Below are 23334 nucleotides of genomic sequence, written 5' to 3'. Positions count from 1 at the left end.
ATTACTTGTGCATTCTTCCTTATAAAACATCATCAGTTCCTTAAAGTTTGATGGTGATCAGTTTGAAGAAGGGTTTTCAAATCTTTCCACAAATCCTCTATGTAGTTGAGGTCTGGAGTTTGGCTTTGCCATTATAACACCTTTATACTGTTAGTTTTAAACTATTCCATTGAAGATTTTGCTTTGTTTAGGGTGAACCTACGCCTCATTCTTAGGTCTCTTGCACACATTTTCTGCCAGAATCGCCTGTATTTGGCTCCATCCATCTTCCCATCATTTTTAACAATCTTCCTCTGAGCATGATGCTGCCAACACCATGTTTAACAGTGGGGATGGTGTTGTGAATTTTATTTTTCGGCCGACCAGCACCATGTTACACATGTTATTTGTGTCTCCAACGTGGCCTCTTGCAAACGCCAAATGGGCCTTTACATGGAATTCTTTCAGAAAGGGATTTCTTCTTGCCACCCTTTCAAAAAGGGCAGATTGGTTGCTCCTCTGAATTATTTTCTAATTGTTTTGGCCAAAGGTTCGAGAGATGGCCAGGTCTTGCCGTGGTTTCATGCTCTCACTATTTTGAAAGTGTTGCTCACACACTGCTCTGGGAGATGTGTAAATGTTGCAAAATCGTCTTCTTTTCCATTCCTGCTTTGAATGGTTCCACAAATTCATCCCGGACGTACCTAGTGTGTTCTTTGGTCTTCATCATGCTGTCTGTTCTTCAGCATCTTTTATTCACAGACCTCTGAGCCCATCACTAAAAGGTGCATTCAAACTGGGGCCTAATGCAAACAGATGCACTCTGTCATTGTTAGTCAATTAGGTTGACATTGAATCTTTTAGAAGTCATTGGGGAACCTTTGGAATCAGTTGGCTGGGCTGAGACAACAGGGGGGCGGTATTTACCTAATACTTTTTCTAGAATAGAATAAAATAGAAGAGAATATGCCTTTATTGTCATTGTTACAAAATGGTATATATTGTGACAACGAAATTGGACAACTCCAGTTCCACATTTTACAGTGAGGATAAGGAAACAAAAAGATAAAGGAACAAAGAACATGTTTTAGGCACTGTATGTAGTTTTTCAACTCTGCTGTGTTTCTGTGACTTTCTTTAACTCATAGAGGATTTACCTTCTACAAAATCGGGAACCTGGACAACCGGATTGCCAACGCTGACCAGTTGCTGACTCAAGATGTGGAAAAATTCTGCAACAGTGTAGTGGATCTCTATTCCAACCTCAGCAAGGTACACAGCTTTGTTTTTGCTTGCTGTTTTCCAAGCAAGTTCTAATAATTCATGGCTGAGAAGCATATGTTGTTTCAAACTTGATCTGTTTTTCAGTAATTTGAGTTGTGTAAAAAAATCAGATTTAGAACTTATTGACTCGTGCCACCTTCTTCTGGCTCATGAGTGCAGCCTCAGTCTGCTTGACCCAAACTAGACTTTTCCTCTTAGTTTTAAAAATGTTTAAATTCAAGTTCGAAACAAGCCCTGCTTGTGTTTTAATCGAGGAAGCCAATAACATAAAGAAAAACGAGCCCCGAAAGTTGGCTTGTTGTTTAAGTAAGTCCTTTGCATCACAAGTTTATTTTTAACACTAATCTATACATAGTAAAATCCAGTTCACAAGCAGTTCCATAGTGATTCTTGGTAGTTTGACTCGAAAATGAGAAAAATAAAAATGACGCCGACACGCCTTACTTCACACTTAAGTTAAACTTTAGGAGTCTTAACTTTTCTCTATAGTTTGGCGTCATTGAGCACTATCAGTAGAAAAATGAAACAAGAACTTTTGATACAACATAGAACAAACGGACAACACCCATGAAATGGGGTACAGAAACTCAATTTTATTTATTTAATTGCAGGGTTCTCACCGGTGCTTGAAATCCTTAAATGCTTGTGATTGTGATTTTAAGTTCAGGGAAAATGCTTAAAATGATTTCCGTTGTGTTTCCTGGCGATCTGACTCAATGAATCACACTTAAAAAAAATAAAAATATTAAAGACATGTGTTTATGAATGTTAAGTAATTAGTAATTTCATGTTTTCCAGAGGATTAATGCAAAACACATGAATTATTAAAATATTCATTGATCTACAAAAACATTTGTAAAATACAAAAACATTTTAGAATTTAGAGTCGAGAAACAACTCTTATCAATAAAATCTAAATTGCAAATATTTACTCTTCTGTGATAAAAAAAAAGGAATAAATGCAAAACCAATTACTATTTATAATTCTAATTCAACCAATTTAGACACAGATCTTCTAAAAAAACATTCCAAAAAATATAAATGAAAATAAATAAAACAAATGGCAAAAGATTAGCAGTCTCTAAGGTTGAGAGATTGAATGCACTCGGCTTTGAAGCAATCTATCATTAAAAAAAAGGCAATATTTGACTCATTTCTTAGCTTTTTATTCATACAGTACTCAGTCTTTTTTTCTCTTTGTCTTCCATATTGAACTCTATTATTGCCCAACACTTATAGAGCCATTTCTGTTTTGGAAAACAAGTGTGACATATTGAAGCTGCATCTGCATTGTTTAAGCAGAATCGCAGAATTCATGTCAGTTTATAGCAGCAGCCTACTGACACAAAATGATCATACATCATAGATAGGAACAGCGAAAAATAACACACAATGTGTACTAGCTGCAAGTTAGCGACTTTATTGTAGTCATTAAAGAGAACAAAAAAACGTGAGTGTTTCCTTTGAAGATCCTGGAAAAATTGGAAAAAATGGCCTAGAAGGTACTTTTATAATCCCTTTAAAAGGGCTTGAATTTGGCCATACAAAGTGGATAAACCCTGTAATTTGGCCTAAGATTTCTCAAAACTTCTGGTTCTTTTTTCCAACATGCAACACTTATTGACCTCAAAACACAGGTGGATTGATTTACATTAGATTTCTTCACTTAATGATCCCAGAGAAAATTGAAAACTGGCTTTGAAAGTCCTTGACAAGTGTTTGAATTTGGCCATTAAAAGTTGCACTAACCCAGAATGTGATAGGACCAAATTTTGTCTCGCAGGAGAACACATAGACCGGCCTATCATTGTCAAACACATTTTTGTTGTGTTTTCTGCAGCCTTTGCTGGATATTGGTTTGTATATCTTCAAGCTGACAAGTGCCATTGGGTCTCAGGTAAGATGTGTTTTTTTGACAACCCCCTCAAGTGAGCTCAATTTTGGTGGGAGTGTTGTCAACTTTGTAAAAGTAATGAGTTACATATACTAATAAGTATGCACTGTTAAAAGGGTAAACCAAGCTCTATTCCTGCACATGGGAGATGCCCAGAAAAATGATGCAAGGGGCTTCTAGAAAGCTGCTGTCACAAATGCCTGAGCCACTTCAACTGGCTTTTCTTACTAGACAACTTGTGGCATTTTACATTTTAACCCCTTAACATTCCAACGTCTGACTTTTGGCAAACAAAGTGGTGTCTTCAGAATGTCATCAGTCATTTAGATTCATCATGCCACTTATCATTAGAAAGCTTAAACTCCTGGGATTCAAGCTATTTAAAAATGTACTTATCACAGAAACACCACCATCAGTCTGAAACACGGTACCCGAAAACTTTAAAGTCGACACAGCTCACCTATAACGTCACCTGGAAGTCAGCTCATGATATACTTCTCCGCAAACATGTTCTTGTTACATACACAAGAGTACAGTGTATACAACCGTGTAAAATATTTACTTAAAAGCACACTAATGCCCACAGATAAAAAGAATCTGCCTAAAAGCATTCCTGACACGTTTCATGATTATTGTTGTAATGCGTCGGCTTTGCCCCAACACTCCCCTTTTCAAAGTAAACAAATTTGTCAAATGACTTCCGGTATAACAGTTATTCTCTGATCTTTCAATTTGTATTGAAATCAGAGCCAAGAATAAGCATGCACAAATGCAACCCGGAATCCATTTTTATGCGCGATTATTACAAGCAATTGTGCACAATCATGGATTGAATATGACAGGAACTGGGGGCCTTCAAGAAACACCGAGGGCATCAGTGGGGTTGACAGGGAGAGTTCCCAGCCATCGCTCCGCCACGGGAGATGTCCTGGGGTTAAAGGAGCGAAACATCAATGACTGGTGGTCCCGAATACATCAATGAGCGGTGGTCCCCAGCTGTCAGTGGTCCGAGTGTTCAGGGCACACGAGCATTCCAAAGTCAGAAATGCCCAGCAGGAAGACTACCATCCTGTATTTCCCATTTTCATTTGTATATATATATATATATATATATATATATATATATATACACTCTATTACATACACTTCTAATCAGTGCAACTTTTGCAGTCACTTAAACAGTGACTGTAGCTTTCAACCAAGATAGTCTCACTGGGCGTTAACCATAACCTTAACCACAACGCCCTCGAGTTGGCGGGCCGGCAGTGATGGTCAGTTTTTTCCTGGTCCCCAGCTAAACTCCTCTCCTACTCCAGAGCCAGCAAGAGGCTCTCTACGTGGCTTCCCCCACCCTTTTGGCAGCTGCCTTCCTCTCCCTTCCACTTATTCCCAGAGCTATGGGTGGGGTGTGGGTGGGGTTTGGGTGGTTGTGTTGCGCGCGCGCGATGCTGGACCGGACCGGACCCATTTGCACTAGTATTGTCTCTATTTCCTATTCAAAGCCATCAGCCCTGCATATGGAATACACTAAATGATTGCCCGATTTCTATTTTATCTCTGATCCGTGTTTACTCATGGTTACGGATCCCTAAGCTACCTGAAACCACACAGGCTTCAATATTACACAACGCTCCAGCATCCTTAGTTGAAAGAACAGCCAAACAACAGTGTACAATTAGTGAAGATGATAGCTTAAGAGTATGACATACTCATCCCACTCAATAAATTGTGTCATCATCATAATCTATTATTCTTATAATTATTCAATTAATTGTTCCTATTATATTACATTCTGTACCTACCCAGGGCCCTGCAATCATGATGTCCTACCTGCTGATCTCCGGTTTGCTGCTGACCAGATTAAGGCGGCCCATAGGGAAAATGACTGTAATGGAGCAGCGCTATGAGGGAGAGTACCGCTATGTAAACTCTCGCCTTATCACTAACAGGTATGTACATCTGTATTCATAATTAGTTGATGGTTGTGTCAGACAATTGTTGAATGGAAATTTTGTTTCCAACTTTTTGAATTTACCCCCAATGCACCATGTTGTTTGTGTACAGCCTAGGGCAAATTGATGTGCTACTGCCATCTTCAAAGCCATTCATTGACACCCCTACTGAAGCCAACTGTAAAATTTAAAAAAGGCTGTCATAATGATCGATAAATCGATTGGTCTCTCCCTAAATAAAAATGCGGTTGGCGCCCATACAGGCAACAGCATACCTGTCAACCTTTACTGAATAAAACACAGGTGGGCAAACTACGGCCACAACTTCAACAAGAATAAAATTATTGTTGCACCTGGGCGGCCAAACAAAAATGATAAGAATATCATGACAACATATATGATTGTAAATAAAGTGCGACTAAAATAAATTATTTGGTTGCCAACTTTGTCCCCATTGTTCCTTTGTGTGTTCACGGCATTTACAGAAATACCATAAAATACTACGAATTTATGACAAAACCTAGTATCAAATTTTAGTGCTTAAGAACTGACACTTAATCTATTATTTTGCTTTGTTCTGAAAAGAAAAAAAACTATATAAATACTACAATAACACTACCAGAGTATTACTATTTTACAAAAATTCTACAGTGGTACCTTTACTTACGAATTTCATTTGTTTTGGGAGTAGCTTCCTATCCTAAAAACTGTGAGTAGAGACACAGTTTGAATGTAAATATATGCTAATCTATGCCAAGCCCCTCAAAAGTAAAGTATATCTTTTAAATCATAAAAGAGCATCAAAACACGAAACAAATACATGTTAAAATTCGATTACCGCGCAATAAACATTAAACGAGTGCACATAATGCAAAAAGAATCAAGTAAATATTAATTTACTTTTATGTCTTGTGTTTGTTGAAAAACTGATCCATTGATGTTTGCTTTTGCAGGCTTTTGACAATGAGCGATAGCCCGACTTGTCAAACCTTTTCCAGGGTGATTCCTTTACTCAAATTCCACGAATTCATGAAATTTTGCGAACATTTCTTTAATTTGGGCTGATTGAATGATGGCTGGACCCCTCCTCCTCTTCTTTACTGAACTATAAACTGTGATGGTGACACAAAGAGCATGCTAGTAGCACGGTTTCCGAACAGATTTTAAGCGATAGCCAGTTTGTTTTTGTCCAGGAATCTCGAGCGGCTTATAGCAGTGCATACTGTACTGTATTTTTGACTTAAAAGCAAATGTAAAATATTATGAAATGTAGATGTTTGCGTGTATACATATTAATAAATGAAAAATTAGGACATGTCTAACACGGTATGTATGGGTGTTTGAAATCCGTGAAATGCTTGACTTCTAACATTGTTTTCAAGGTCATCAAAAGTGCTTGAAAATGTTGAAATTCAGTCTGAATCGTTAAACCATGCTTTTAACTGAAGAAATGTTTTTTGAGAAGTGTAGAAATGACACTGATTTTGGCTTCAGTCCTCATTACTGTCACATCAAAGTGGACAGGTTAGTGATATATTATCAATAATAATAATAAAACACTATGCACCATATTATTAATGTAGGGATTTTCCTTGCTTTAATTTTGAAAATCATTGGAATTGAAACGGATTATTCTTTACTTCAATTGGTAAACAAATTTTCCCCTAGGTGTTGCTTGTGCCCCACCATAAATGTTATTTTTTCTGAAGGATGCTAGAATTTCCCACACTGTGTAAATGTTTGGCTTCTCTTTCTAGAAGTCAAAACAATGATGTGCACACTTGCACGTAATAAATGTTTTGGAGAGGACCAAAATAAGGAATGTCAAAAGCAGAATTGCATCTAGGCGGATTTATTTTATCTGCCGGCATTATTGTGTGTTTTGAATTTTTTTTTTTTTTTACGGTTTGATTCTCTGGATTGTGTTGGATGTGTAAGGAAGCCATTTTTTAAGACATTCAACAAAGTTGATGACTGTGAGGTGACTAGATTGGTGAGTTAAGAGGACTTTATAGTTTTTGGGTATCTTGTCTCAGACTCATGATGTTACTGTGATGAGCATATTTTGAAATGGTCGTCGCGAGCAGTCATAATGTTAAGGGGTTAAAAACAGACCTTTAAATTTTACATTTTATTTAGTATCATTTGATGGTACGACGTCTCCAGAGGGTAGGAAGTTTCGAGAACAATATGGAAGAAATTAGAAAAATGGCTTTGAAAGTCTCAAATAAGTGTCTGAATTTGGCCTCGAAAAAGGTGTACGAACCCTGAAAATATGTCACCTACATCTACTCTAGGGTGGAGCTTATTTTCAAAGTTCAAAAGTCACTGTCAATTAGAGGAATTGTGTTCCATTACACAAAAGACCAAATTCTGTGCAGTTTGGTCTAAATCAAATACATTTTAGAGGTAGCGCAGTTGCTGAGAAGTTTGGCGTTTTCCATCATTTTTCTTAAATGGGAGTTCTAGAGATGCTGGGATAAGCCACATATGTGTAAGTTTATATCTCAAACAATTATTACCCACAAGTCATTGCTCAGCAAATCAGTCTAATTCAACTAGTATAATTTCCCTTGACCTACTTTTGAAGACAAGGCCAGCAGACCTTCTTTGTCCTCCCAGGAGTGATTGACATTCAAAGATCAGCATCAGGTAAATATTCAGTACATTGTTTCAACTAGATCAAAGAAAGAAGTGTATCTGCTTGGTACGTATGTGTCTGAACTCACTGGAAGCAAGCTACCATCAGTTTGCATTGCTTTTGGTTTCTTTCTTTATCAACACTTGGAATTGCACATGCCCATTAGAGCGTCTTTCGCAGTGACAGTGAAAGAAATATAGTAATTTTGGAATAGAGCAAAAATTCCAATTCGAGATCCAGAAAATTGTCAGACTAAACTTGAAAACCATTTTCAAGCATGGCGTTCTCTAAAAAAGAACAAAGGATGACAAACATCAACACAAGAAGCCCAGGAAAGTGAATTCAAAAAAGAACTTGATGACTTGTTTGACATTGCTCATACTAATGCACTCAACATTATGACAATTCCAGAAGACAGTTTTTGTTGGCTCAAAGAGCAAAGGGAAGAAAGGGGTCAATGACAGGTGTTGCCAAAAAATTAGCAGAGAAAGAAAAAAGACTTGAAGAAAATCAAGGAAAGACCTTGAAACAACGCCTAGAATCTGAAGCTGAACAAAGAATTGCGAATGAGTCAATTCAATTATCATGTAGCAGTAGTCGTTCGGAAGATGATAAACCAAGAACAAGTCATGACATATCAGGTGTTGGTATCTCAAATAGTAAGAGGCATGAAAAACATAACTCCAGAGTTAGCTGCTGCTTTAGATCGCACCAAGATTTCTGATGGAAAAGTTACTTTTGTAATTGGTTTAGGAATAATGTGCTCATACCACAAAAGATGAAACTGATCTGCAGCATCTGCTGCAAATTGCTGAAAAACACGGCAAACCTTTTCCTGACAGCCGTAAAGAGACTCTAATAAAGGACTGAGTTTTTTTTTCTTGTCTGTATTATGTACCTAAGCCATCATTATTTTGTGTGGAACTGGCTAATTGGGCGCTAATCCAAATTTATACAGTGATTGAGAGGTAGGATTTGAAAATGGGCCCAAAAAGGCTGGATGTTGATTACCCAGGTATTCGAAGGACAGGCAATGAAATCATTCGAACAACTCCAAAAAGAATTTGACCTACCTAGAAATGATTTTTACAAATATTTGCTACTAAGGCGTTTCCTCCAGAAACATGATGAATGGGGGAAATTATGTAAGGAGCTAACTAAAGTTGAGGAATTATTAACATCCTATTCAAAAGGACAATCAATAAAGGTGGTTATATCAAAACTATATAAAGCTCTGAGAATGGATCTCAGTAATGATGACATAGTGGTTAAGGAAAAATAGGATCAAGAAACTAATGTAGTGATAAAAGACAACGAATGGGAAAAATCTTTGAAAGAAGGAAACAAAATAACCAACAGCCCGACATGGAGAGAGTCTGAATGGAAAGTAAAAATGTGATTCTTCTATACACCCTCTATCACTTCAAAATATAAAAATACCTCAAATCTATGTTGGCGTAACTGTGGGGGAGGTCGGAGACTTCACGCATATTTTCTGGAATTGCCCTGTAATATTAAATTTTTGGAGAAGTATCCAGACAGAAATTAAATTATTGGCTGGGAGTTGCGGTTGGATCCAATGGCCTATGTAGTAGGAATTTTGCCAGAAGAATTACTGTCTGGTCAACAGAAATATATACTAAAGGTTATGCTTCTGGTAGCAAAGAAAATGATCACAGTGTCTTGGCTGAAACCACAACCTACTGACATAAAACAATGGAGAGACAAATTAAAGCAAATGTACATTATGGAAAAAATCACGGCAACACTTCAACTGCAACTTGATCAATTTGAGAAAAGATGGAAGCCTATCACACAAATTTTACTTGATGTCTAAACACCCCCCCCCCCATTTTTATTTTAGTGATTCTATTGTATTAACATTTTTTTTACTTTTGTTCCTTCTGTTATTTATAGGTGTGTCAAGTGTATGTTTTGTGTTTGTGTTGATGTATGATGGCGGAATCAAACCTGTCAAAATTTGTGTGAGAAATAAAAAGTTATAATACAATGATTGAGCTACCTCTAAATATCAACTTACATGACTGAAACTTCTGCTGTGTAGTTTTTGGTGGAAGTTTTTTTGTGGGGTTAGATAGAATACATGAAATAAAAAATATTCGTCACATAAGCTCCACCCTAATCTACTTGTTGGCATGATTAATTAGCATGTATCCATTGGCATGACTCGTTAGCCTGTAGCCATCAGCGTCAATTGTAAGCATCTGCACGATTATTTAGCATGGAGTCATTAGCATGTGGCACTTGGCATGACTCTTCATCTACTCATTGGCGTGTAGCCATAATAATGTAGCTATTTGCATGACTCATTAGCATGAGTAATTAATATGTAGTAGATAGCATGACTTGTTAGCACGTAGCCCTTACCATGACTCGTTATCGTCTGCTCGTTAGTGTGTAGTCGTAAGCATGTAGCTGTTAGCAAGACCCGTTAGCCTCTTTTTATTAACATGACTCGTTAGCATCCACTTGTTAGCATTCCTTTTGCTTATGGTTACAATACTTCAGTGACCCGCTTGTGCCATCCCTGGAAACTTTCCTTGTTAACATGGTGAACGAACTTTACCATTTAAAATGAAAATAGCCCCTTTCATTCCGGATGAGAAAATTGTGAGCCTATTCACTCCCTATGGGAGATCATTTACATTCCCACGGCAACATAGTCGAAGATGGCTATTATAGGACTAAAACGGAGGAAGAGTTGTTCCCATGTTCAATTAACCTTTCTATCGCCATCGCAGTATAGTGTCATATTGCCCAACACTAACCCAAACGATTTCGTTAGAACTAGAATTTTGTTATCAGTTTAATTCAAATCCCCGTTAACAATTTTTAAACCGAATCACGACTTTTATATGGGACATTTTCAAATTTGTGCTGAATTTCAATCAGTATTTTTTTCTGTCTTCAGTGAGGAGATCGCATTCTACAATGGAAACATGAGAGAAAAACAGACCATTCACAGTACTTTTAACAAATTGGTACGTATTAATACAGTTTCTTTCACTGAGGGCACATCTACAGTTATATATCAGTTTAGTAGTTAAAATTATTTAATACAGTGCCTAGCAAACGTATTGACCCCGCAAGAACTTTTTTTTCTACAATATAGGCTTCAAATTTAAAGCTAAAAAAAAAACCTGAAAATATTTGTTAAGAATCCAAAACATGCGAGACACAACTGTGAAGTGCAACAATTTTTTAATATATATATATATATATATATATATATCGGAGCCAAATCCTCCTAGTGGGGGGTGGCTAGAGTCAAGAACACATTCACATTATTTATACATGTTATGTTATATTTAGAGTGCCAAACTGAAAGTGTTGAAAAAGGGTTTTGCAAAAATATTGGCCCTTTTTCTCTCATCTGCGCCAACTCACTGCAGGTGATCCCCGATGATGTCTGGATGATTCAATGTCGACCTAAATGACAGAATGCACCTGCGTGTCATTAAGTCTCTGTTTAAATACACCTGTTCTGTGATGGGCTTAGAGGTCTGTGAAAGGAGACACTGAAGAACAGATGAAGACCAAAAAACACCCCAAACCGGTCTGGGATAAAGTTGTGGAAAAGCAGCAATAAGGAACAAGATTTCACAACATTTACACATCTCCCGGAGCACGGTACGATCAGTAATATCAAAATGGAGAGAGCTTTAAACCACTGCAAACCTACCGAGTCCCGGCAGTACCGCTGAACTTCCAGCCTAAAGAAGGAGAAAACTAATCAGAGAAGCAACCAACACATTGCATGACCAACAGGAATTCACAGCTAAATCAGGACAATCTGTGCATAAGGCAACATGATTAGCCATACTCTGTTTGGATTGGCCCTTTATGAAAGAGTTGCAAGGAAAAAAGACATTCTGAAAGATACCAGAAAAAGCCCTGTTTGGCATTTGCTAGAAGCCACAAGGGAGACATAAATAACATGTGAAAAAAGGTGCACTGGTCAGATGAGACAAAAATTAAGCTTTTTGGCTTAAGAATAATAATGCACATACTACTGAAAACACCATCCCCACTTTAAATCATGGGTGCAGCAGCATCATGGTTCAGTGTTGCTTTTATTCAGAAGGGACTAGGAAGATAGAGTTGATGGTAAGATGAATGGAGCTAAATACACGGCGATTATGGTGGAAAATCTGTTGGAGTGTGCAAAAGACCTTAGAATAGGGCGCAGGTTCCCCTTCCCAACGGACAACAACCCTAAACATAAGTCCAAATGTACAATGGAATGGTTTAAAACCAAAAATAAAAAAGTTTAAGAATGACCAAGCCAAAGTCCAGTCTTAAATCCTATCAATCATTTGTGATAAGATCTGAAAAATGCTGTCCACAATCACTATCAAACCTTAAATAACTTGAGTTGTTTAGCAAGAAGGAATGGGCAAATATTTCTGTTTCAAGACATGCAAAACGTCTAGAGACATAAAAGACTACTGGCTGTGATCGCAGAAAAAGGAGTTGGTACAAATTAGTAACTCAAAGGTTACCAATATTTTTGCAATGTACTTTTTTTTTGTTAGAACAATATAAAATCTTGGATACCAATACTCTTGCTGTACCAATACTTAATTGTTCACAAATAAATAATAGTTTTTGACAGTGTCCATTATTATTTTATATTTTTCTCTGGAAAGTTACTTTAAATCATTTTTTATCTGTTATAATAGATTGATAAGTGAAATTCTATAGAATTTAATTAGAACTGTCTTGGGCCTAAAAGGTAAGCCGAGTTACATTGAAGAAAAACAAGTATAATAGAACAAATGTGTGTCCTCTATAGATTGGAAAAAGTGTTTTTTTTTTTTTAAATTGACAATGTATTTAAAAAAAAAGCACCAGTTGTCTTGGTCTACAGTTGTCAAACATGCAGCTCGTGAGCCGCATCAGGTCCACCAAGGAATTTAATCTGGCCCGCAAGACATGATAAAAGCATGAGGAAAATGAGCTGCAGTTTGATACATGTCCGTATGATGTCGTAACTGAGCTGTATTTCTTTTTCTTTCTTTCACTCCCTCTTTATTCCTTTCTCTTTCTCTAGCTCTTTCTCTATTTTTCTTTCTTTTTTCTGTCTTACCCTCTTGCCTTCTTTCGCTCTTTTCTCTTTCTTTCTGACCCTCTCTCCTTTGTTCTTTCTTTTTTCACTCTCTCACTTTCCTTCTTTTTCTCCCTTTCTCTTTCTCGCACTTCTGTCATTCCTTTTCTCCCATTCTCTCTTACTTTCCTTTTCCATATCTTTGTTTCTCTGTCCTCGCTCTTTTGCTCTCATTGTTTTCTCCCTTTCTCTCTTTTAGCTCTATTTTCTTCTCGCTTTTTTTCTCCCTTTTTCTCCATCCCTCTCTCTTTAATCTTCTAGCCAGGCCCCGGAAAAGAAAATGTTTTTAGCATGTGGCCCCCAGCTAAAATGATTTTGAAACCACTGCCCTTAGGCGGATGTGTTTTCCAACCTTTGTGAGATTTCATGAATTATATTTTATTCTCCTTTCATGTTTATGCTTTAAAAATCAGAGCTGTGTTCCGTTCCAATAGTGTCTAGAGCAGGGGTCGGTAACCTATGACACGCGTTAGGGGTTAACCAGTGGCACGCGAGCGCACGGCAAAATAATAATGATTATATTTTAAAAATTCGCATTTTTACCTGAAATTTAGACATTTCCAGTTGCGCGCCGTGTTATTTAGAGGCTTTACGTTAGCGGCCCTCCGTGTGTCTGCGGCGCCTCGCAGAGGAGAGATCTGTGTTTTAACCCAGCCAACGAAATACTCGCGCGTGATAATTAAATGAATCATGACGGCTCCTCGAGCGAAAACATCTTGCTCTTTCCAGCCAGTGTGAACAGACGAATGAGGCTTTGTGCAAATAATGACTGTGCTGTTTTGTGCATTATGCCTTGAGAGCGTTGTACCTCGCACGGCAAGTGTTAAACGTCATATTACGAGACGAAACATGAATTTAAGGCGGAGACATTAAAATGCGCAGTGTCCAGGTAAGGCAACCAAACACAGACACCGAAGACCTTTGTCACTGCTAAAAAAACATTTGCTGATGGCGAGTTTTTTTAAGAAACGTGTGTGTGCGCGTGTCTTTTGCTTTGCTGCTGTTATTCAAAATTTTGATATTTTCTGCAACAAGATATCATTGATGAATGGTATGGTAGCTGTCCGTAGCACTTGTTTTTTGATTGTAGTTCATTGTTAATGAAGAATGGTTGATTCTGGTTAATTCTTGTGGTAAAACGTTGAAGTCATGGATGGCTACAGGCCTTTCCACTTGTTAGTCACCTTCATTTTTTAATTTATCGATGAACAAGAATAGTGGAAGATCGGTTATACCAGTGTTTTTCAACTAGTGTGCCGTGAGACCTTGTCTGGTGTGCCGCTGGAATTTGCCCAATTTTATCAATCCAAAAAATCTGATTTTTTTTCAGTATTTTTGCGATCTTCAAACGAGCAAGTGTAATAGTCACCCATATCAGTAGGTGACAGTCCATTTTTATATACTTTTTATGTACTAATTATCTGCTCTTGAGGTAGCACAGTACATTTAATAACTTCATTTGTTTAACAAAGCAGTTTAAGATTACACTGTAAAAGATAAAAACATAAAGCCCATAAATTCTTTTTTATTTGAAGTATTATTTTCTTCTTTCTATGTACTAATTATCTGCTTATGAGGTAGTAAAGTGAAATATTTGACATAACTTCATTTTCAAACATTTTCGACGGACGGTGTGCCTCGGAACTTTTTTATTAATATAAGTGTACCTTGGTTCAAAAAGGGTTGAAAAACACTGAGTTATACGATTAAAATGTCTATCCATGTTGTATATTTGGACTGGTGTAAAATGACAGCTCTGTTGGATAATAAAAAAGTTTCGTCTTTTTCATCTTTTCACTTTTTTACTGTAATTTTGAAGTGTTTAACCTGGATCTCATGTTTCACAACATTTTAATCTCATTTTTCTAGAAAATGACAACTACAAAAAATTTAAAATGAGATTAAAAAAAATCATCTGCCACAGGAAAATTATTTTTTGCTATATTCTAACTATTACAGAACTTTTTTGTAAAGTGAGATTTACTCTCAAGCGACTGGTTTCTGGGCCCGCACTCAAATGGTTCTGCTGGACTCAGCCCAAAGACACAAACTGGTCCCCCCTCCCATCAGCACACTATCTGTGGGATGGGCCAAAGGAATCAGAGGCGAAGGCAAAAGAGAGGATCTTTGATCGTCATCACTCTTATCAATGAATGATCTTAAGCTGGCGTGAGAGGATTAGAACGTCTGCAGAGGTCTACAGCTGAGGTGGGAGAATCTGTCCATAGGACAACAATCAGTCGTAATCTGCACAAATCCGGCCTTTATGGAAAGTGGCAAGAAGGAAGCCATTTCTTTAAGATATCCATAAAAAGTGTCGTTTAAAGTTTGCCACAAGTCAGCTGGGAGACACACCAAACACGTGGAAGAAAGTGCTTTGGTCAGATGAGACCAAAATGGAACATCCTCCCATCTCCCCACAGCTCATCACTCTCAACACACCATCCCCACAGTCAAACATGTTGGTGGCAGCATCATGGCTTGGGCCTGCTTTTCTTCAGCAGGGACAGGGAAGTTGGTTAAAATTGATGGGAAGATGGATGGAGCCAAATACAGGACCATTCTGGAAGAAAAGCTGGTGGAGTCCGAAAAAGATCTGAGACTGGGATGGAGATTTGTCTTCCAACAAGACAATGATCCAAAACAAAGCAAAACTTACAATGGAGTGGTTCACCAAAAACATATCAAGGTGTGGCCAAGTCAAAGTCCAGACCTCAATCTAATTGAGAGTCTGTGGAAAGGACTGAAAACTGCTGATCACAAACACTCTCCATCCCACCTAACTGAGTTTGAGCTGTTTTGCAAGGAGATATGGGCAAAAATATCAGTTTCTGATAGAGACAAACCCTAAGCAACTTGCAGCTGTAATCGCAGCAAAAGTTGGCGCTACAAAGTATTAATTCAATGGGGCTAAACAATTTTGCACATCCACTTTTTCGTTTTTTTATTTGTTAAAAAAGGTTAAACTATCCAATAGAGTGTGTTCCACTTCATGATTGTGTCCCACTTATTGTTGATTCTTCACAAGAAATTAGTTTTATATCTTTATGTTTGAAGTGTGAAATGTGGCAAAAGGTTAATCGGGGCCATATAGTTTCGCAAGCCACTGTAAATTTTGTTGTTTACCACAAGATCCTAAAGGAGAACAGATCGATTCATTTTAAGCAGGGTCAGATAGAGTTAGTTTTTTGTGTGCCTCAATAAATTGAATCAACATTTCAAAACTGCATTTTATATTTCCTTGGGTTGTCTGTGTATGTTTTTAAAATCGGTTTTGTATCTGAAAGCTTTGTGAGTGATACGTATGCAAGAAATCAAGAAGGGGAAAATTACTTTTTCAAGTCAATGTATTTCCTCCACACCCTTCTCAACTTTTTAACCCCTGGCCCTTTGTCATGCCTGGTCATGACCGAAAAAACAAAATCTTGGATACAAGTAGCCGGAATGAGTTTCCTTTCACTGGGTTGGGTACTGGGAGGTCTGTGTTTACCCGCAAATGCTGTTATGTCATTGACCGGACCCTAGATAAGCAGATGTGGATGGATGGATATGAATATTTTTTTAATTTGTTTTTCAGGTTGATCATCTGCATAACTTCATCTTCTTTCGTTTTACAATGGGATTTGTGGACAGCATAATTGCCAAATGTAAGTACAGTCACCTTCACTATCAAGTACAAATATCTTTTTCTCAACATTTTCCAAAACAAAACAGAGAACCCAACCTACTGTACATTCACATTTAAAACTGACGGTGGGGAGACAAATAAATGAAAACATCTCAGTCTGTATTTTTATGTCTTTATATGTGTACTTTGCATAATTGTTGGTTAGATCCCTTAACCTCTAGGGGCACCATTTCCTATTATATGTTTTGGGAAAGTACAGCCTGGTGGTGCGCCATCCCTCTCTATAAGTCATTGGTATATTTCAATTATTTTCAGAGATAATGCATTTTGAAGACACTGTTTTTGACTTCCTGAGCTGTGACGTCATGTGAAAAACACCGGCACCTTAGGAAGCCAGTCATCATATTGGTGTACATGTTAATTAGTTGAAAAGGTTTTGAGTGTTTTAAGGAAATTCTTGGTAGATTTTGTAGAGAATGCCTAGGCATAGCAGCGGTACAACAAATGGCGAGCAGCCAAAATAGGGCCAAATGGCAAAAATACACAGAGAGCTAAGAGGGGCTAAACCAACTGGGACATGGCAGGCTAGCTGGGTGCTATAGAGGGCGGACCATGACCGTTTGGTGGAGAAAACGGGTGGATGGCTGACCAAAAGCATGTAGGCAGTCAGGATAACAGGGAGCAGACAACAAAAAAACTACCACGGCAACAGACACAAACCTAGCTGTAAATAAACCAAATAATCACGCTAGGCTAGCTGGATGCCTTAGAGGACAAGAATGATCGGCAGAAAAAAAAACTGGAGGCTGGTTAACCAAAAACATGAAGTAAGCAGCCAGAATAACTGCGAGCCAACAATAACAATAAGAAACTACCATGGCAACAAACACAAACCCAGCTCGGGGAAAAAACAATGATCACGGCAGGCAAGCCAACTAGCCGACTTCCTATGGGGCTAACCTAGACCACACAAAACTGAACGGGGAGCTATCTAGACTATATTGTTTTAATTGCAAAACATGCAGCAAAAACACAAAATGAAAAGTCACAATCAATTACCTTAAACAAGGCGAAGGAACGCACACTATACAAGACGGCAGGTAAACTTAAGCGACACAGCTTCTGATTATCAAAGCACGCAACTCGGACAAAACAGAAGTTCACCAGCGTCATGGTAAGCAAAGTACCAGTTACTCCAAGCAGAAATGAGCTATAGAGCCATGGAGTAAAATGACCCAAAAGAGCTGGTTCTCAAGAAAGAGGCAGAATTTCCAGTACTACAACAAAGGGAATGAATGCACACGCACTCTTTTTTGTTCCTTTTCCTGTTTTTTTTTTTTTTTTTGGTCTTATTTTTTAGCTTTTTTTTTTTTTTCTTTTTTTTTCCTTGCTTCACACCTTTTTTTCTTTTGTTCTTTATCCTCCACTTTTTTTGTTTAATTTTTCCTGGCTTGCTACTTCCTTTTTTCTTAATTCTTGATTTTTTTCCCCTCTTTCCCGTTTTTTAATTTTTTATCTGTTGTTTCTTTTTTATTACCGTATTTTCCGCACTATAGGGCGCACCTGGTTATAGGGCGCACCCATAAAAAATAGTTTTTGGTCCTATATCTTCCATAGATAAGGCGCACCGGATTATAAGGCGCTACAATGGGAACGTGGACAAAACAGTCAGATAGTTCAGTCCAACTTCTTACCCCCTTAACATTCCCAAAGCTTGCAAAGACGCAAATACGTGTCGAGAACACGTGCGGATGCGGTGTCCGTACGATGTCACTCAAATGCATCGTTCCATCATTCGGAAGGTTAAAGTCTTGGGATTCAAGAAATGCCAACCATTCTTTAGTTTCTATTTTATTTTTCGCTCGCAACTTTACCGTGCATATGACAATAAACACTTGGAATTGAGTTGAATTCACTCAACTCATCACAGCAACATCAAGATCGTTCTAAAACAAGATACTGGGAAAATATAAAGCCGCATAGCTCACCTAAGTTCTCACGTTCAATAATGATACGCAACAATGGTCTTCTTACAACCGTGAGTGAAGTCAATCCAGGAGAGTCGAATATTTACAAATACAGACTAATGAAACATGTTTCTTTATGGCGTAGTTTAGCAAGCTTGCTATTCAGTCATCTTTTTCGGCCAATTGCAGGGTTTGTTTTGGCCCTCTAGCCAATCCGAGGCTCCCAATAATTTCAGCCAATAGCGATCGATTTGACGGATGATTGACACGTCTTTTTCGGCCAATTGCAGGGTTTGTTTCGGCCCTCTAGCCTATCCGAGGCTCTGAATAACTTTAGCCAATAGCGATGGATTCAAATGATGATTGACACATTGGTTAGCCAATGAAACGCCGGTATAAAAATCCCAGCATGCACCGCGGACTACTCCACGTTCGGGGGAAAATCAAGTCGGCGGCTGTTGCGTAAGTTGCGAGACCTTGCGATTTAATATTGATCCATATATAAGGCGCACTGTATTATAAGGCGCACGGTCAGCTTTTGAAAAAAATTAAGACTTTTAGGTGCGCCTTATAGTGCGAAAAATACGGTACTAACTTTTCACTTTTTTCCTTTTTAATTTTTTTTTCCCGTTTCTTGTGTTGTGTTTTTATCTTTTTTGCTAAATTTTTCCCTTTTTAAACCATTTTGTGCATAATAGTACATTTAATTCTTATATTTCCCAGCTTTTTTCTTCTTAGTTCTTTTTAATTTTCATCTCTCTCATCTCTCATCAGCCGTACCGCTTATCCTCATTAGGGTCGCGGGGGGGCTGTAGCCCATCCCAGCCATCTCCGGGCAGTGGGCAGGGGACACCCTGAACTGGTTGCCAGCCAATCGCAGGGCACACAGGGACAAACAACTCATTCGCTCATTCACACCTAGGGACAATTTGGACCGGCCAATTCACCTGAAATGCATGGTTTTTTTTGGAACGTGGGAGGAAACCGGAGTGCCCGGAGGAAACCCACGCAGGCACGGGGAGAACATACAAACTCCGCACAGGAAGTCTGGAGCTGGATTTGAACCCACGACAGGTTCCCATGACATGCACTGTGCCGCACAAGCGCTAACCACTGCACCGCCGTGCTGCCCCTTTTTAATTTTTCTTTTCTTAATTTATTATTTCCTTGTTTTTCAAGTCATTTTTTCCTGATTTTGTTCTTCAGTTTCTTTTTTTTTTCTTTTGTGTCATTTTTTTCTGGCTTCTTACCTCTTCCTCTTCTTGTTTTCTTCTCTTTTTCCCTTTTCTTCTTATTTTTTTCATTTTTAATTGTCTTTTTTTTCTTCCCTTTTTTTTTGGCTTAATTTTCCCCTTATTAGTCATTTTGTGCATAATGTTAAATCATTGTTGGTCATGAATGGATTAAAGCAAGCATAACAATCTTAAGAACTGTGTAGTGAGCCGAGCTGAAAGAGTTTTTGGAAAAAGATGGAATTCCTAGCATTGCAACAAAGGGTTGCTCACGCACACACACATTTTACACTGCAACTTGCGCAATTCTATTGCAACCTGGATGCCGAGGGAGGGGCTGCTCCCGCGGGGACTTGAGCACACACTGTGCTGTTAGGGGTTAGAGAGTCCATGCTAGTGTCCACTGACGTACAAAATATGAATGAGATGGAATATGCGCTGCACTCATTATTACATCCACTTTTCTTTGGGGTGGCAGAGCCTGTCTGTGGGTGGGCACCCTACACCCCGGTCCCGCCCTGGTAACGCCCCTGGTGGACAACGTCTATAGCAGGGGTCAGCAACCTTTTTTGTGCGGCGTGCCACTTTCAAAATTTCCTTGTAAATCAGTGTGCCATGAATGACTCGCACAACATTTTTTTAATATCCAACAGAGCTGTAATTTTCCACCAGTCCAAATATACAAGATGGATAGACATTTTAATTGTATAACTCAGTGTTTTTCAACCCTTTTTGAACCAAGGTACACTTTTATTTATAAAAAAGTTCCGTGGCACACCGTCCGTCAAAAATGTTTGAAAATGAAGTTATGTCAAATCTTTAACAGTACTACCTTATAAGCAGATAATTAGTATATAAAAAGAAGGACATAATACTTAATATAAAAACGAATGATGTGCTTTGTTCTTATTTTTTACAGTACAATCTTAAACCGCTTTGTTAAACAAATTACGTTATTAAATGTACTGTGCTACCTCAAGAGCAGATAATTAGTACATAAAAAGTAAATAATCTACTGCCACCTACTGATATGGATGACTATTACAGTTCCTCGTCTGAAGAGTGCAAAAATACTGAATACATTGTTAGAAAGATAAAATTCCAGCGGCACACTGGTATAACTGACCTATTTATCTTCCACTATTCATCAATTAACTTAAATATGAATGTGAACAACATGTGGAAAGACCTGTAGCCATTCTGACTTCAACTTTTTACCACAAGAATTTACCAGAATCAACCATTCTTCATCAACCATAAACTACAATCAAAAAACAAGTAATATGGTTAGCTACTATACCATTCATCAATGCAGGAAATATCAAAACTTGAAATAACAGCAGCAATGCATAAGGCACACGCGCGCGCACATACACATGCTTTAAAATATTCGCCATCAGTAAATGGTTTTCCGTGCTTTGCTATTCAGTGAGCAACTTGTTAGACAGCTTCAGTGGTGGTGTTTTTAGCAGCACATGTTTAGGGTCTGTGTTTGTTTGCTACCTGGACACAGCGCGTTTTAATGTCTCCGCCTTGAATTCATGTTCAATTTTTGTCTCGTAATGACGTTTAACACTTGATGCGCAAGGTACAACGCTCTCGGGGCGTAATGCACAAAGAGCACGGTCATTTTTTGCATAAAGCCCCAGTCATCTCCACGCTGGCTGGAGAGAGCGCCATCTTTTCGCTTGAGGGGCAGTCATGACTCGTTCATTTATCGCGTGCGTGTGTTTCGTTGGCTGGGTCTCTCTCTCTTTCTCTCTCTCTTTCTCTCTCTCTCTTTCTTTCTCTCTCTCTCTTTCTTTCTCTCTCTCTCTTTCTTTCTCTCTCTCTCTCTTTCTTTCTCTCTCTCTCTTTCTTTCTCTCTCTCTCTTTCTTTCTCTCTCTCTTTCTCTCTTTCTCTTTCTCTCTCTCTTTCTCTCTCTTTGTGCGAGGCGCCGAGCAAACTCACACTGAAAAACCCACATAAAGCCTAACGTAAATCCTTTACATAACATGGCGTGCAACTGAAGATGTCTAAATTTCAGGTAAATGCGCTTAAAAAAAAATCATTATTATTTGGCCGTGCGCTCGCGTGCCACTGGTTAACCCCTCGCGTGCCACTGCTTCCACGCGTGCTATAGGTTGCCGACCCCTGGTCTATTGCAACATCAAAGATAGGTACAGAGCTGGCCCCCTTCGACAGCTGGATGGATCCAATAACCTGGGCATTTTTTTGACCCCCAGATATGCACCCCTCAGAAGAAAAACAATTTTACATTTTGCTGAGTTTCTGGCAATGCTTAATTATTTGTTCATATTTTTTGAACAGAATAATGTACTATTTTGGAAAGGTTTCACGGCCCACAAAAGTAAGTTGTTTTTACAACATTTTTACATGAGGTTTCCATTTTTTAAAATGTATCTTTTGTAACATACATATTTATTTGCTTGCACAATACATAATCACACTTTATTAGTGGAAGTACAATGTTGGCAACAAAGATGACTTGATATATTTGGAAATTATTTGAATTATTTGTTCCATTTCTCTACTATTTTTAAATGCCTTTTATCTTTATTTGAGTGAGCTGGACCTAAAGAATCGCTTCTCAAAACTTGACTGACTTTACTCAACTTGTTAGTTTTAAATAATATATTTAAAATAATAATATTTTATTCATGTCACTCAAAATCAACAAAGAACTGTACTTGTTGGGTACTGTACCAAGAGTAGACTCCATTGCTGCATCCCATCTGTTTGCAAGGTATGTGGTACGTGGCTTGCCAGAAGTACAGTAATTCCTTGGGTATCATGGTTAATGGTGACCAGAATCCTGGCGAAACATAAAAATCTGTGCAGTAGCAACTCCCCTTCATAAAAGCCCCCAAGGGTCAAGCTTACCTTAGATGACATCCTTACCGACTGACAGTATACGACCGTTACAAAATAACAACTATAGATCTACAAATAAAAACACAGAACACACAATTGCAGTTAATTTCCATTCTAAAAAAGAGTGTTTGGCTAGCTACATGCTAACAGCAGTATCTTTAGGATAAGGCAGGACTTCGCAATGATTAAAATATATCTGTCCTGAATATAGCGGTTTCCCACGAGTTGTAGCTCCAGTCCATCCATTTCATGGGTAATGTATTTGGGATTGGTGAGATACAGGATCAGCAGGGGTAGCTTGTGAGAGTCTTATCGCTCCCGCAGTATGCTGAACCTTGGGCGGCAGTGTTGCCTTCTCTTTTGACGTTGCCTCCATTTTTCCCAGCTCGATAACAATCAACGAGGAACCGAAGGCATTCCATGGACCACCAAAGGCATTGAATTGATCACTTGAAAAATATGGCCATAATTTAAAATACTTTAATCAAATTTTTGAAAGTCTTGTATTTGTTTAAACTAAAAAGATTAATCTGTAGTAATATTTATCAATAATCTTTTTTTTTTTTACTTATTCACTGATTTACTTTCGTGGCAATGTGGCTCGACCACAATTACGGAACTATCAAAACGTCGATGTTGTTGCAGTCTGGCCCTGCAGAGCAGATGCATGTCTTTAGGTGTACCCAGGAGGTAGTGCTCTTTCTTGGAATACAGTCCATTTAACATATACCATTTTACCCACAATACACATAGC

General features: G+C 38.2%; 1 protein-coding gene across 2 annotated transcripts in view; it reads left to right on the top strand.

Annotated features, from left to right (window-relative positions):
• Window positions 1-23334, top strand: part of abcd3a (ATP binding cassette subfamily D member 3a) — a 99990-nt gene that overhangs the window by 37804 nt on the left and 38852 nt on the right. For both annotated transcript variants that reach the window (XM_088322564.1, XM_088322563.1), the window contains exons 7-11: window positions 1128-1251; window positions 3104-3160; window positions 4964-5106; window positions 10683-10752; window positions 16456-16525. In XM_088322564.1, the coding sequence (XP_088178690.1) occupies window positions 1128-1251; window positions 3104-3160; window positions 4964-5106; window positions 10683-10752; window positions 16456-16525 (464 nt within the window). The remainder of the gene's footprint in view (window positions 1-1127; window positions 1252-3103; window positions 3161-4963; window positions 5107-10682; window positions 10753-16455; window positions 16526-23334) is intronic.

The sequence above is a fragment of the Urocampus carinirostris genome, chromosome 18 (assembly GCF_059441175.1).
Source record: "Urocampus carinirostris isolate Australia breed hairy pipefish chromosome 18, RoL_Ucar_1.0, whole genome shotgun sequence".
NCBI lineage: Eukaryota > Metazoa > Chordata > Actinopteri > Syngnathiformes > Syngnathidae > Urocampus > Urocampus carinirostris.
The sequence above is the reverse complement of the archived record's forward strand: the minus strand, read 5'-3'. Positions and strand labels throughout refer to the sequence as shown.